Source organism: Xiphophorus couchianus, chromosome 1 (assembly GCF_001444195.1).
Source record: "Xiphophorus couchianus chromosome 1, X_couchianus-1.0, whole genome shotgun sequence".
NCBI lineage: Eukaryota > Metazoa > Chordata > Actinopteri > Cyprinodontiformes > Poeciliidae > Xiphophorus > Xiphophorus couchianus.
Window position 1 is genome coordinate 19,293,308 of NC_040228.1, and position 17,034 is coordinate 19,310,341.

At 36.8% G+C, this 17,034-nt stretch overlaps 1 protein-coding gene across 1 annotated transcript in view; it reads left to right on the forward strand.

Annotated features, from left to right (window-relative positions):
* Positions 1-16,921, forward strand: part of LOC114147374 (metabotropic glutamate receptor 7-like) — a 110,072-nt gene extending 93,151 nt beyond the window's left edge. The window contains exons 9-10 of the mRNA XM_028021876.1: positions 8,446-8,698; positions 14,445-16,921. Of these exons, the coding sequence (XP_027877677.1) occupies positions 8,446-8,698; positions 14,445-14,494 (303 nt within the window). The 3' untranslated portion in view covers positions 14,495-16,921. The remainder of the gene's footprint in view (positions 1-8,445; positions 8,699-14,444) is intronic.
* The last annotated feature ends 113 nt before the right edge of the window (positions 16,922-17,034 follow it).

Below are 17,034 nucleotides of genomic sequence, written 5' to 3' on the forward strand. Positions count from 1 at the left end.
TGATCACAGCACAGTATCTCTGAGTGCTATGTCTTCAGTGAGTGCCACTGATAATGAGAAGCGCCTTTGCACGTGTTAACAGCCAAACATACTGAGGTCTTAAGGGATTTTGTATGTTCTCGTTTCAATCTACATGTGCTAAAGTTTTCAAAGTGCATTTTTTTTTACATGCCTTTTGTTCAGAAAGTATTCTCTGCTTCATAAGTTCTCAAATTAGCCCTCTTCTTAATTGTGAGAGTAAAGAATTAGTGCAATTAGAGGATAGATTAGATTGATGCTGTATTTGTTAGTGTGTAAACCTGCACAAATTAATGTTGTGCATTTGATGGTGGCCTTGATCTGTAAGTGTCTTGCCTGTGTTGTGTTTTTATGTGCAGATCTGAATCAACACCCACTCAGACATGAGTAATCTCATTCACACCAGGCTGTCTAATATCAAATGATTTATAAAACCCAAAACGCACCATGCCAGCTGCCTCTGACAGCCCCTACTTTTCAACCACTTCTAATTGCCGAACCACTATGTTGTAACCAAAGATCCAACCAACCAGAGGGGTAAATTCACAAAGTATCGCAATGATCTCCGTTTTATTGAATATTTTGTACATGATGCAAATGGCTAACTTCGGCACTGAAGTCACAAAACAGATTACACCAAATAAACAAATGAGCAAATACACCTATCCATTCCAGTAGATGGGAGAAAATTGGACCTTATTTGGACTTAATTGTATTTTTCCTTCAGCAACAAACATTAGTAGACATAAAAGTTATTCAAAAGAAAAAGATAACTATTTTACTTTTATCAGTGCAGGTTCTGACCCATTGAGGTAATTCTCAAAACTGTCAGAAAAACATCTGACCGGAGTAATAATGTCAGAATGGTGTTTATAAATCAATATGCTTCATAATTTATGTCAGTTGAATGATGTATCCTTTTAATGATTCATTTAAAAATAAGAATTATAACTTTTTAATTTTTAGATGTTTTCTTTTCCATGCAATCTGTGTAAAAACAGTCCTTGTCTTGAGAATACTAAAGTACTTTTTCTGTCTTAAACATAAGTTTTTTAATATATAAGTATATTGTTGAAAGCACCCATAAACAGGTTTGTAAACATTTAACACCACCAAATGTATTCATGAATTTTCTCCTGTGCATATTATACTGATGTCCATATTTCACCCACTTTTCCCCTCGCTTTGATTACTTCATTAGCTTTAAACAAAGAGAAATATTTTGAAACGCTTACAAAAGAACACATAGGTTAACGGGTGTACATAAAAATCAGAGTTTGGCGCATCTCTCAGTTCTGAAGTAACAGTTTGGTATGTCTTTATACAGGACTCTTGGGTATTAAGGTGGGTGTTTGAATCTTGACACTATCTATGTTTGCAAACTCTTACCGCGAAGACAGAAATTGTTCCTTGAGTTTCCCTGTTATCACCAATCAAGCTGAAACAGACATTTAAGACTGACTCACAACATTAGATTAAAGCAGCATTATCTACCACATTTAAACCTTTTGGATTCTCTCTTGAAAACAGAAATGGTGACTGACAGACAAATTAATTAATTTGGAAACACTGTCAGAATACTGCAAGTTTTGCATGCATCCTTTCTCCACTGCACCTGAATGAAAAGGATGAGTTACCCCCCTCAGCATATCAGCAAGCTTTGAAAAATCTGAGTCATTAATCATTTATTTGATTCAGGTTTGATGAAGCAGGGATGCATCCAAAAGTTGCACAGCAATGCCATTCAAGACTGGAGTTACAGACCCCAGGACTAAACATTGGCTGGCTAACCAGGCTGACATTGGTATTTACTAGGATTCTGATAGTCATTGAACTTATAGGTCCAATTTTACTTTTTCTTAAATGAGTTTAAACATCATCTTTTTTATCTCGTTTCAAACCTAAAACCTTTATTCTGACCAAACCTGATCTGAATGGTTGTAGATTTCACCTTTTTAAAACACAAAATGTTATTTATTTACGTGCATTTTGACATTAGACTCCTTATAATTTGCCAACCTTAAAACCTTGAGATATGGACTAGTAAGAACTGGACTACACAATTGTACACTAATATATTTTTTTATAACACTGTTGTTTCTGAAAGCTTTACTTCTTTGTGGAAGCAAAGCTCCTGTTTACTTGACTTTTCTCAAAATTAGGACATAAATTAAAAATAAAATTTGTCTAATTATGATGACTGGAAATTGGTTCACAATGACCCATGTCTGAAACTCAATCCAATGAAAGACAGAGTTCAGCCCCTGCCTCTAAAACACATAAACAGTTTTACTTATGGATAACTTGCCTTCAGCCTTTTTGGACCAACTTATGCTCAGTCAGTTACTCTGTGTTTTCAACTGTGAGAGCCACTGCGTTCTTTAGACTTATGTTGTACTTTTTTGACATGCTTTAACTTCTCAAACTTCTCAAAATAAGCATAAATATATTCATTCAAGCCTTTAAAGCTACTGTGTCAAAACAGGATTTAGAAGAGTCGGGTGGTATAATAAATTTTTTTCCCTGAAGCACAGAACCACTCAAATACAAACACCTCCAACAACTCTATTCTATATTCTATATTCTATAAAGTTAATTTGACATGAACACTTTAATACTTCCCTAAAACCGTTTGTATTTCTTCAGCTACGAAGGGCTCACAAAGACAAAATGTGCAGATGAAGATTATTAGAAAGTACTAACTATTCTGAAGAATATATATATATATACATATATATATATATTTGTACTTTCATGCAGTGAGATGAGAGGTGCATCATCTAATTCCCCATTCTCTCTGCAAACAACTGCACTTAAGAGCAGGACTTGACAGTTCCTTCAGAGCTTTGCAGTCTTTCTGTGTGAAATTTCCCTGTCTGTCACTTGATTTATGCATGAAACCATGGGCTAACTGCGAGCTGAAAAGCCAAAAGCTGGTTTAGAGTAATGGAGAGAAAAGTTGTAGGTTTGATTTTAACCTGAGTCCTTATTTATTTATTTAGGACAGGAGAGTGTGACATTGGGTTTTACAGCTGCGAACTCAAATTGTGATGACCACCACAATTTTGTTGCAGCTTTTAGTGTCAAGCTGAAAAGTGGAATGGACAGCAACATTTTATTGATAGACGTTTTAAGAATACAAAAAAAATGTTTTATGTAAAAGTCAGAGGGTACACAAACATTCAGGTGAATCAGTTGGTTTTGCTATGTGACACAACTTGTATACAACCATGCAATGTTGCTGTCTTGCAAAGCGAATGTTAATTTATGTGCTGCATCAGAAAAACTCCCTCCTTCAGAAAGTCAAATTCAAGATCTAAAGTGTTATTTAATTAAACAGTAGCTGCTGTAGTCTCTTTGAGGTAAATTTCAACATGAAAAGGTATTTAGTCATTATCCACACAGAGAGGCTGTGCTTCCTTCCCACGCTGCATGAAACTGATAGCACTTGATCAAACTGATTGATTATCAGGGTTGTTGGTTTGGATGTAATCCTCAGCTTTGCAATCTTGCACTATTCTCATTTCAATAGAATGTCAGCTTTTGGAGGACATTTGCTTCCACAGAGATGGATAGCTTCCTCCTCTGCTGCACCAGTACAAAATCCGTTTTAAAACGGATTTTGTTTTCTCCAAAGCATCGTATTTTAATCAGCATTAAACGTCCTTGAACTTAACGTTCAAGGATTTGATTGACTATCACTGATTATCCGTTTCCTGCCATCTACAATTTTGCCTGATTTAAGTTTTCTTTCCAATAACCTTTCTGCAAAATATACAAATAAACCAGTTTAAACTGGTAATATAATTAAAAAATAAAATTAAACTAATTAAAATTACAAATGTACTACCATTTGATTTATTAGCATATGTCCTTAAATTGTATCTAATAAATAATACACTTAAAATAAACCACTTTAAAATCTTTGCTGTCTTCCTCTTGATACAGTCACATGAGGAAAAAGTAGTAGGTTTAATCTTTCAGTCTGATATTTTTTCAGTAGTAGGTGAGTTGCAGTTGAGCTCCCAATCAATGTAAATTGACAGGATAATGATCACAGACTATGTTCTGATATTGACATCAGTGTACACCAAACTATGTAACAGTTATTAAAAGTTTGCAATGCAAAAGATGATGACTCATGATGATCAAATAATTTAGTGCCAGGCGTTCACTGCTCATTGGCTGGTTCCAGGACAACAATGCTCACAGAAACACCTCTGGTTCTGTGAACTTTAGCTCTGTTTGATCGACATCATCAATATTTGGGAAGTACTCTCTGACGTTGGGCTGTGAATAATATCAATCAATCAATCAAATTTTATTTGTATAGTACATTTCAGCAGCAAGACATTTCTATATAATACCCAATAATACCCAAACGTAATGCAGCCAGGTAACCTGCTTCCTCTCACGTAAGCAGCAAACAGCGGGTGCCTTCTCAACACAGGGCGTGCCAAATCCTCACAGGCTGCTACTGCCAATCCGATCCAGCCAACTGTATTTATAAAGCAGTTTAACAACCATAGTGGACTAAAGTGCTGTTCAGAAAATTAAAAACAAAATAAAAGAGTAAAATACAAGAAGAAATTTAAAAACATAAAAGAGCTATGCAATTACAACAATTAGAAAACAGTATAACAAAAATAAATAAGAACAGTATATTCAGCATCTCCCTGGGGGTGAGGGTGTAAGTGGTACCACAAAAAATAAAAACATCATCTCTGTCCTTTTCTTGTTAAAATTTAAAAAGTTTATAGCCCTTGTTTATAGCTGCAAAAAAGCAATACAAAACTCATTCAGTGTGTAACTGAGTGAAAAAGGCACTTTTTTTATTGTATTATGTCCCTCTTCAAATCCTGCCCCGGGCGACTTTTGTCCATATCAAAAACCACTACTGGAAGCACAAACATAAACTTGAGAGCAAGCAAACCGTTTTCTTTTAACATGATTGTCTAATTTGTAAAAAGCAAAAAAATACATGAAATAAATAAAAAATTAAAGCGGATTAAGTGAACTCTATGTCATTGATATTTACACTGCCTTTCCTTTCTATTAGGTAGTTACTCTGAATTTAAGGCTTGTGATACTTAAATTTTGAGTAGTTTCAAGGTTTTATAAGTCTGGCCCCTTTTGCACTAGTTATTAACTTCAGCCTCTGGGTCCATTCTATCTAAATTACACCAATGAAGACTCAAAGAGCATTATCTAATGGGAGGAAGACATTCACTGCATGTTGTATAACCTTTAATCAGGACCTCTCTTGAAAAATCGTTAACTATCCCTCTCAGGTGACTTACTCAGCTTGTTTTGACTTTTACTGACCTACACCAACAAGTGTTCAGGGAGTTAATATGTCACAATCCCTTAAAGCACTGCTCCTAAAAAACAGAGATGGGGGTGCAAACCCAGGAGAGCCAATTCACACAAAAAGCATTGTCTGCAATATGTGACGGGGCTTTGCAGTACAAAAGCCACCAAGAGTTATTCATGACATGAGCTGGTTTTTAAAAAGTAGGCCACCCAAAACAACCAGAGACATCCAGGTAGCTGAGTGGAGACTGCAAATCCCCTGGATTCATTATTTAAGCATGCTCTGACGGGCCAGAGAGCATCCTAATTGTCGCTTACTGAATCAAGTCGTTATCACTGTGTGCATTTATAGTACTAAACCATACAGAACTAAATTGCCTTTGCAGTGCGTGGGTCCCGGGTGGGTCTAATTATGAGAAACACCCTCATCAGCTTTTTGCAGAGATGGAAGCCGCATGCTTTGTTGCGACTCAATGTTGGCATTTGGTTTGTCAATGAGATGTAAAATTTAAAAGCAGACGTTTGATTCCTGATGAGGACTTTAATAAATCATTACGGTGTCTATAAATAGAGTGTTGCCGAGGATTCATGAAAATGACTTCATGTAATTATTTATGTTAAAGCAAAAGGAATTAATTATGAATGTTCTGTGACAAGCTAAACATTGGAGTGGTAGCTGAGAGGAGGCTATGAATTTGGGTCAAGCTCACAGAAGGAGAGCTAAAAAAAAAAAAAAATCCTGTCTCTGTGATTAGAGACGGTGAGAAAAAAGGATTTGCGCTGGTATGTTTACATGTCTGTGTGTGTCTGTGCTCATGTGTAGCAGTACAAGGGTAAAAGCCCATATTCTCACATTTTTATTTATTTTTTATTTTGCTGCTGTTTAGACATTTTAGCTTGAGTAATGAGAGAAAGCACGCACTTATTGTTCACACTGTTTGGATTTAGTTCGATCACAAACTCAGATCTGATAGGGTCAGCAGTGCAGGTTCTAAGATATCTGCTTGTTTTTAACACGGTTACCTGCTACCAAGCATAAAAAACAAAAACAAGACTATTCTCTGCTTGATAGCTTGTGTATACCCTAAAATTTTACCATAAGTAAAACCAATTTAAAGCTAAGACATTGCATCCTTTCAGCATAAGAGCAACAGAACAGAGTGCACTGTGATATTTATACAGTTATAAATGCATGGTATACCAGGCAGATCACTGCCTCTGAAATTGTTACACAGCCAAGCGGGGAGGCTGTGAAAGGAAACGCGAGAAATTCATTGCACTGGCTTGTTGATGTTAGGCATCTGATGAGGTTTCTTTTCTTTTTTTTTTTAGATTAAAAGACAAAAGCATGCCACACATGTAAATGAGACTAGTGTGATCAAAAAATTATCATTAATGATATGTACCAAAATAGATTGTATGCAAATGGTGACATTTCCCCCCCTCTCTTGCTGATTCAATGAGCATGTTGCCTCTGCAAATACGCGGTGGTGGATAATGTGTTTACAATTGTACGCTCATCCCATTTTCGTTGACTGACGGAGAGGCGGTGTATAAGTGATATCTGCTGCTTTCAAGTGCAGTAGATTAGTGAGGAAGCTCTTGAAACAATAATGCCCTTTTCTGGTGCTATTCCTCCTCCTCTAGGACACTTAAAAGTAAGGAGGGGGATCTCGCATGTCTGCCGATGCAAGGTCTCTATGGGCTCTCTGCAGAATCGACATATTTTAATGAAGCTTAAGTGTAAAATTTGAGATATGGGGCTGCTATGGGTTATGCAATCCCACAACTGCAACTTACCATTGTAAAAACTATCATGTGAGTCTTTTTAAAGAAGGGCTCATGTGAGCATCCCATATCACATAACTGGAAACCTTATAAATAATCTGCTTTTGATTAACTGTGGAGTGTTTTTTCAGGATGCTGCAGTCAGTGTGTTGAAAGCAGCAGAAGAAAACAAATGTTGACCTGCTGTGTACTGCAGAATCAGCTTCCCTAGGTCCGATTTAGCCTTTTATTGTACAGCACAAGAATATTCATTAAAAGGCACCCAGGAGCAAACACTGCTGGCTGAGGAGTGACTGTTGCAAAATAGAACATGGGAAAAGGAAAAGAGTGTGCATCCTGTCAGGAAAGGATCTTTATCTGACAGTGTGATCCATCAATCAAGTCAAAAGGAAACAGAATGATTCGACAGAGGTCATGTAAGGGCATTTTTCATACAGTCATGGCAGTGCTACTGCTATTGGCTTTTAAAGCCCTCTGTCTTCTCAGTCGTGAGTGAGTAGCTGCAGGTCAGGCTTTAATAAAGGCTTCTGCATCTCTACTGTATGCATCACTGCTCCTGTGAGACACACAAATAATAACCATGACAGAGTATACAAAAACAGAACTTTATTACAAGTATAACACTTCTTATATCAAAAATGGTCCCATATTTGCAGGTGCAGATCAATAAATAAGAATATCAAAGTTAATTTATAAGAGTGATCCAATTCAAAATTTAAAGTAATTATAGATTCATTGCACTCAGAGCAATACATTTCAAGTGTTCATTTAGATCATTATTACTTTCAGTCCACAGTTAATTTTGTCAGAAAATTATAACAATATAAGGCTTAGTTGAAGAAAAGGAAAAAATAAATAAATAAAAGAAATGAGGAAAAAAAGATAAAGATGTACACATGTTGTATAAAAAGGTGTAATGAATCTATAAAATATATAAGTTAAATTATTTCAATTGAGTCACTGAAATAAATTGAATTTTCTAATATATTTACATTTATTTTTTTTAAAAATTAGCTTCTACAATTAAGTAAGAAACAATCAATCCAATGAGATTCTTCTTTGCTGCAACCCTGTTCCTCTTCCATGTTTGCACATGAGGTGAACTGAATGCTGTTTTTGAATTTTATCTCTTGAAGATACTCAGGAATGAATCTGCAGATGTGCAGCATCCACTGATGTTTTGTTTTGACATTTTTATGGTTTAGATTTGACACTTCTACCTACCTCAAAGATTAGCCAATCAAAATTCGATTAATGTTACACACTTCACTGAGGAGTAACAGATTCTTTTTTATGTATTCTTCTCTTGTCTGTTGTTCCTTCCAGCTGTACATTCAGACAACCACCCTGACCGTCTCCATGAACCTCAGTGCCTCAGTCGCACTGGGCATGCTCTACATGCCCAAGGTGTACATCATTATCTTCCACCCTGAGCTGAACGTGCAGAAGAGGAAGCGTAGCTTCAAGGCTGTGGTCACCGCTGCCACAATGTCATCCCGTCTGTCTCAGAAACCCAGTGAGAGACCCAACGGCGAGGCTAAGACTGAGCTGTGTGAGAACCCGGCTGCTGACCCCATGAGTGAGTACAAAACATAAATGTCACTCTGTAAAGACTTGGAGACACATAAGTTTATATTTATCTAAAATTTATAACAAAACTTTTTCTAAATGCTTTATACTGCCGCTTGATAAAAGATTGTCACTGTAAAATACTGTTGGGCTGTCAGCTAGTCTGAGATCAGTGAACAATGCTGTGATTGTCTTGCCAGCCTAATGGCTGGGATGCGAACAAGACACAACTAACACACTGTTATTTAGGGGCAGATAGTAAAATACGTCTTACTGCCACCAATGAATGGTGTGAGTATGTAGAAAAAAAGCATAATATGAAAGTTATGAACATTTGATTGATATCAGATATTAATATTGGCATGGCAGGTAACAAACACACACACACACACACACACATATATATATATATATATATATATATATATATATATATATATATATAATATCAGCTTGTGTAATAATAAGCTTATAATAATATCAGCTCATAATATCAGCCCAGTTTTAGTTAAGGGTATTGGCATAGCTATTTTAGTTAAAAATACCAATTTCAGCCAATACCAATGTTAGTTTGATATAATCAAAATAATTTGGACATCTGCTTCACATTATTAATATTGCAGCTTCTTGTTTGTCCTGAAAGAGTTAATGAAGACAGTGATAGCAGGAAATGATACCAAACACAAATCCCCAAGAGTTCAGATCTGAGCTGTAAATATGGATTAGATGCGCATTTGTTTTTCTTTTCTTTTAAATTCTCAAAAAATCTCAGATCTTCTCCATATTTCCTTTTCTTTGCTAAAAAATCCATTCCTCTGATTTAATTGGGTGCTAGAATCATATTCCATATCCTCTGCAGAGAGCCAAGTTATCTTAAATCCTGATAAATGGCAAGACCTTTTGCCCAAGTTCATGACAGCGAGCGTGGGAGAAGATGACGGCCTTGCTCCGAGGAGGATTTAAAAAAAAAACAAGACCCTGTCACTGAAAAATGAGCCAGATAATCTGTTTCTGTTGCTGTGTGTTACTCATGCCAACCTTCAACTGAAACAGTAAGCATGATCCTATTAGCAAAGATAATACTGGGTATTAGTAGGTGAGCAAGGCAGCCTACGTATTCCCTTATTTGGATGGTGCAGCATTTGTTTTGGATGAGAAACAGACAAAAAAAACTAGAAAGAGTTTCAAAGAAAACCAAAAACCTGCATTTCAGACACACTTCGCAGAGGAAGCCGTTTGCTCATTTTTAACTGTCAGGGACGGAGACAGAGAAGATTGACAGCCCATGCAAATCTCACGTCATGACTTTCAAGGCCTCCCTCTCCCACCCGACGCTTCTAATCACGTCAAGCAATCATGGCACCCACAGGTGCGCCGTTCCCTCACCCCCTCTTTGAATTATGCTTCTGAGGTAGCAGATTTTTCAGGGAATTTCTCCAAGCAGTTGTCATACTCATCTGTTATGAGCACAACGTGTTCGGGTGTATCTGTGCAACTGCGAGGGTGCATGTCTCGGTGCAAAGCAGAATGTGCGAGGTGAACACATGTAAGTCAGGGAGCTGGGCGAGTGTGTCAGGGGAGGGAGAACAGATCCCCGCATTTCACACATGTGGCTTATTGACTGGATGGAAACCTTGAACCGAGGGTAAAATCATAACATCTGTTGCTGTAGCACATTAAAAAGTCCCCGAGCAGGACGTGTAACCTCTGGAGAGAAGTCCCAAAAGTGCACAATGTCATCTGTTCTGTGCGTCTCTAACCTTCTGCCTCTGCTGCATGAATATTTCCTCGCCTCGTCCCCCTACCCTGCCCGAACTCTCCTTCTTTTCGCCCTTCTTTTTTAGCAACAGTGGAAGTGACATTTATTAATGGCAAATTTATGTGCATGACCGCCCTGAAACCTGAACTGTGCCTCGACCATCCCAGGAGACTGTCCGTCAATTCCTGTAAACGTCAGAGTGCCAACCACCTTCCCTCCAGCCCCATCAGATGACTCGGAGTGATTTATAGCATTAGCAGTTTTGCAGATTTACATTGGTATTGATAAGGTGTAATATCTTCATGATTACAGCTCTCAGACAGAAGCATTTGCTCTGTAATTCTGTTGAATTGATTCCATGTCGAGCACAATTTTTCCCAATGGGCATGTGTGTCTTTGTGTATGTGCATGCAGGGTGTGTGTGTGTGTGTGTGGAGGCCTTAATTCTTTTTAGATTGAATTTATTCAGCAAGGAATAATGCTGTAATAAAATGGTGTAACAAAAGCCAAAATCATACATAATAGAAGGTGCATGGTGAGACAACATAATAAGCTTTCAAATGTAAAAAAAACTTAATGGGATAGTAAAGGTAAATGAATTAGTCTTGGACCTGTAAACACAGGCCAAAATATCTCCCCCTCCAAAAATCGTCTTGAAGAGTTTTAATGGTAACCAGCGAGAGCCTGTTGTATACTTACTAATGTTTTATTCATCATACTTGCAGGCTGAGACTACAAAATCCAGCTGTAAAGAAATGGTGCGACTTTAATTGTGTAGCTCCTAGGGACTGGTTGCCATAGCAACTTTAACACAGTAGAATGAGAATTAAGAGGAACGTGTGTGATGAAGGTTTACATACTGACTGACCCGCCACAGACACACTTCATTGAACAAGCAGAAACATATTGTGCCTTGCAAAAGTATTTGCACCCCTTGAACTTTCCTGTTTTTTACTGAGATTAGACATCTGTCTCTGTCTCTGTCTCTCTCTCTCTCTCTCTCTCTCTCTCTCTCTCTATATATATATATATATATATATATATATATATATATATATATATATATATATATATATATGTGTATATATATATATATATATATATATATATATATATATATATGTGTATATATATATACAGTATATATACAGTATATATCCATCCATCCATCCATTTTCTGTTCACCCTTTGTCTCTAATGGGGTCGGGAGGGTTGCTGGTGCCTATCTCCAGTTACGTTCCAGGCGAGAGGCGGGGTACACGCTGGACAGGTCGCCAGTCTGTCACAGGGCATATACAGTATATATATGTATATATATATATATATAGAGAGAGAGAGAGAGAGAGAGAGAGAGAGAGAGAGAGAGAGAGAGAGAGAGAGAGAGAGAGAGAGAGAGAGAGAGAGAGAGAGAGAGAGAGATGTTTTTGTTAACTTTTCACATCTGGAGATTGAAAGTTTTGAATATATATATATATATATATATACCCTGTAAATTCTAGACACTAACAGGTACCATAGAATTGCACAAAAATCCGTGAGGGACGATGGAGTCCCTGCTCGAAATTCCGTGAAAGAGGTGTAAGGAGCCTTGTGCCAGAAGCCCATTAAAATGCTGTCTACATCGTTTTAAACTGTGTGATTGTGAGCATGAGTGGGAATAAAAATAGCAATAGGTCTTTTGTTCCATATAACACAGTAGGAGTGTAACCGGTAAACCTTTTATGGATGCAAACTCGACTAAAACCCACCTGTTTAGGATTGTATTTGAAACGTAATCAATTACAAATTTATTGATGGAACTTGACTTAATGTTGTGTTTTGATTGTTGATTCTATGCTGCATTGTGTTTCTGTTTGATATGGTGTAAAGCACTTTGAAATACCTTGCTGCTGAAATGCGCTATACAAATAAAATTTGATTGATTGATTGATTGATTGATTGATATATGTGTGTATATATATATATATATATATATATATATATATATATATATATATATATATATATATATATATATGAAAACTTTTAAAGGTTTTGTATCTTCGCATCGCTGACCTGCTGATTAGATTAACAGTCAATTTCCTCACATGAATAATAGATTCCACACCAGTTTTCTCAAACTTCAGTCTGGGCTCCTGCCCCACATCCCTTTCCCAACACACACACACAATCAAACATCTTCAAGATGCAACAACGGAAGAATAATTTCGATTTATCATTTATTTATTTTAAATATTTTTAAGTTGACGTTTGCCTTTCATAAAAACTAAAAGCCACCTTGATCTTTAACGTCTATTTCCAGGAATTAAATGTCAGCATGTCTTGTAGCAATTGGTTACAGGCTTTTGCTTTTATTCTGACAAGGAGCTGAAGACTACTACATGTACATGTACTGTAAGAAAGACTAAGCTCAAGTGCTATGTTTGATCACTTTGAGTACAGCTTCGCCTCCTTTGACAGTTAAAAACCTTTTGTTGTCAACCTTCTAGAATTTTGTCTTCCATATTAAATCAGCTTGAAGACAGGCGAGTTTATCGCTCCTGAGGAATCTTATGTTCTCTGCATAAATCTAAATGTACAATACTACTTTTAGGTGTAAATGTAGCTGTTACCAATTAATAAAACAGGCAACACATTTTTGTTTGTTGTGGTACAGATTTCAAATAATGAATGTGCTTGTTAATTGCCACTGCGGGTCCTCAGAGTCGGCGCCTTTTGATAAAAATGTACAAAGTAAGAGCTAATTTATAAAATACTTTTAATTGCAGAAACATAACAACTTGTAAAAGGCTGCTGTGTCTGCTTTAGCACTGTTCAATGTTACTAAAGTATTAAATCATTTATTGTGTTAATAATTAATTGTAGAGATCCACCAATGAGAATGGCAAAATAAACATTTACCATTTTCAGGTAAAGGTAATTCTTATTGTCGCATTCTAATGTCTATTTAAAAACTACATTATAAGAAGATATGGCCTTATACACAAATAAACCAAATGGTGGAAGGTCATACAAACACTGGTTACTATTTCCACAATATGGTTGCCTACTCTGATGCTACAGTCTTGATTTAATAAAATCAATACTGCAGTTAAAATTATTTCTTTAGATATCCTTTTTGTAGTGCTAAACTGCCATGGCAAATATAAATGAGCAGTTTCTCCATGTGTTATGTCTGGAGTGTCAAGATAGGACATGATAAAATAAATAAATAAATAAATGAATAAACATCGAAGCACAGCAATTAAATTTTGATAAACTCTTTGACTTAAGATGAAAACAGAGCCAGTAGTTTTAAACATGGTGCTCACAACATTTTGAATGGTAATTGGTCTCCATAAGCTCACCTTCAACTTCTGATGAAAAGTTCCCTCACTGGAGCTGGTTTGGTGCAACAACCTGCAGCTTGTGAATCACTGTTGTACAGCATCAAAGGGGATAGATGAGCTCAAACTGGAAACAATCCATAACCTTAGAATTAACTTTTAGAGAGCACTAATTTCTTAAAAAGGTCACAGTGAGCTTGAATGACCTGAAACAATAAAGCAAAATATGCTTCCACTCTCAAGGGCTGAAACTCAAATTGGTTCTCATTATGAAAGCTATGCAGTAGGACACACAAACACAAACGGCATCTGGGCGCTCAGCCATGTTCTAATACGTTTCCATGGTAATGGAGACTGGGATCACATTGCATGCCCTAGCATTTGTTTGGTGCCCACTTTAGTGTTGTTTGTGATTTCTATCACTAGTTAACATCTGAAAATAGCAGCTGAATCTTTCCATGCAGGGAGTGCACACTGAAATGATATGCTAGTCCAGAAAATATTGCAACTGATTGCACACAGCTGGTGATAGGAATTCACTGCACAGCATAAAGAGTTCGCCAAAGTGAATGATGCCTGTTTACTATTGCGAGCGCCATTCCTTTCTGCTTTTTGTTTCGTGTGAGAACATCTCAAAGTAAATCTATTTTTTTATGTTCTTCATTTCGCAGGTCAAGCCACAAAGAAAACTTATGTGAGCTACAACAACCTCAGGATCTGATCTGCTTAGAAACACTTTGTCCTCTGTTTGTGATCAGGAAAAAAAAAGCAAGAAAAGCTGTAGGATCCGAGAAAGAAAGACAGACAGAGAGCGCAGGCATCCCAGCACCACCTGCGGTACCTATGCACTCCAGGACTGTGGATAGCATCCAACCTTCATTCTGACATGATGCATGAGTCCTAACAGATACGAACAGAGCGGTGGGCCTGTGTGACTGTGTCGGCCCCTCAGAACCAAACCACAGGTTGTAAACTTGTGATGTGGCCCTCTTCTCTTTGTCTGACGGAGAACGCATTGCCTGCTGAAAAATGGGGTCACTGTGAAAGAGGACAAACGCATAAAAATGGACCGTTGATCTGCTTCAAGAAATTTTCTTTTGAAATGTCATTAAAGCCATATTCTCTTGGGGTTTCCATTATCTGATTTCTGTTTTGTATTGTTTAAGTGATTTTCTTCTGTGCCTCTTTTTTCTCTTGGAGTTGATTTAATTACCTTGAACAGCGATCTCTGCCACACACAGCATTTTGATTTATCAACTTCAACTCAACTCAGTCCCAGATGATTTTTACCGAGTGATGGGCATTGTGAGTATATTTTTTTTGTAAATATTTGAGAGTATTTTCATGTTTGAAGAGCACAGAAATAGATATCCAGTCTTTGTTCAGTTGGATTTGGATGGTAACTAAAAAGCACCACAAAGTGTCCACTTTGCATGTGCCAATGTATGTCTGTTCTATTTGATGTAAACTAAACAAACAAAAAAAATCATAAGAAAAATAAATTCAGAAAATGATGATGAGCTTCTGCATCCTTCTGCATTTTTTTTTATCTTTACCAGATGTGAATTTTGTTAGATTTTGGAATATGGCTTTAAAGTGTAACTGGAAGCATGTTTGTTTTACATAGTTTTGTACTGGGTTTATTTTGCCTAATTAAAGTGTGGGAAACAGTCACATCGGAGCAATCATGCAAGTATGTTGTGATGTCTGTCCAATTACCAACATGTAATAAAATCATTTTGTTATTGTTTATACAATCATACTGGACAGCATCATAATCTTTTTTATGCATGTGCATAGTAGAGTCCCCCTGGACTTACTCTGCTGTGTGTTTTAGCTGGACATCTTGCAAAATGGTTTAAACTAGGGAATGGATAAGTACAAGCAGGAGCTGTGGTGTTTGTTTCTGAAAGGTGATGGATATTCTACATGCTGCTTGGCAGTCTCAGCTCACAGTGGGACATATTAGTGAGCTCACTGAGCAGAAACGAAACCTGATGAGAAGAGGTTCTCCAGCACAATCTTTTTACCCATATTGTCTTCTTGCATCTTCATCTGTCTTTATCAAATGTTCTTCTTTAAGGTATCACCACCAATCACCCATGGTGACTTGAAAACCCCTCAATCTTTTTCCAGATTTTGTCATATCAGACACAAACTCTGTATTTGTTTTTTGGGACATTATGTGATAGACCAACAAGTACAAATCTGTGAAGTGGAAGGAAAGTGATTCATGGTTTTCACGATGTTTTGCAAGAAAAAAACTCAGAAAAAAGCAATCTCCTGGATGCAATTCCACCTGCAAGTCTTTTTTTGTTTCATGTCACTTTAACATTGTCTATTCTTTTAAATACAGCAATTCCATCCATATTTTGCTAATACATACTTATTTTTGATTAAAACTGACTGGCTTCCATGCTCCTGCATCCCCTCAGCATTATGCTACCACCACTATGTTTGGGGATGCTGTTTTCAGTATTTTTTTGCCAATCATAACATTTTGCTTGTCAGCCAGAGAGTTATGGTCTCCTTTGACCAATACATGCTTTTCTCAGTGTTTTCCATTTCCTGTGTCAAACAGCAAATTGAGTTTTGAAGGTTTTCTGTCAACATCAGAACTATTAGCTGCATCGATGGATGTTGCTCCTCCACAGTTATAATGTGCTATGTGGTCATGTTTCTAAATAAACCTCTGCTTGCATGTCAGTTCTGGGGGGACAGTCGTGGGTTTTCAGTTTGTGCCATACATTTTCCATTTTCAACAAATGGATTGAAATTTTGCTCTGTGAAATTTTATAAAATACCAGGATAAATCTTTTATTTTCTACTCTTTTAAACTCCTCTGCAATTGTATCCCTGATACAATTGCATCTTGTCCTTGGTCTTTATGTTGCATTTTGGTCCCTTGTGTTCTCTGAGGCCTTCACTTAACAGATGGATTTATTCTGAGATTAAGCTACACACAGGTGGATTGTATTATTTACTAATTAGATGAACATCTTGGAAACCATATATCCTCTCCCTCCTATTTCCCAGTTATACATTATACTTTATGTCGCTTTATCACATAAAATCCCAATAACATACATTGGTAACTGTGATTGTAACATGAATAACTGTGGAAAATATAAAAGCATCTGACTACTTTTGCAAGTTGCAGTGTGTGAAGTAAGTATGCTCCATGTCTTAACAGGGCGTCATACACTTTATACACATTAACCACGTATTTTTTACCTGCTTGTGCCTCCTAGCAGTATGTTG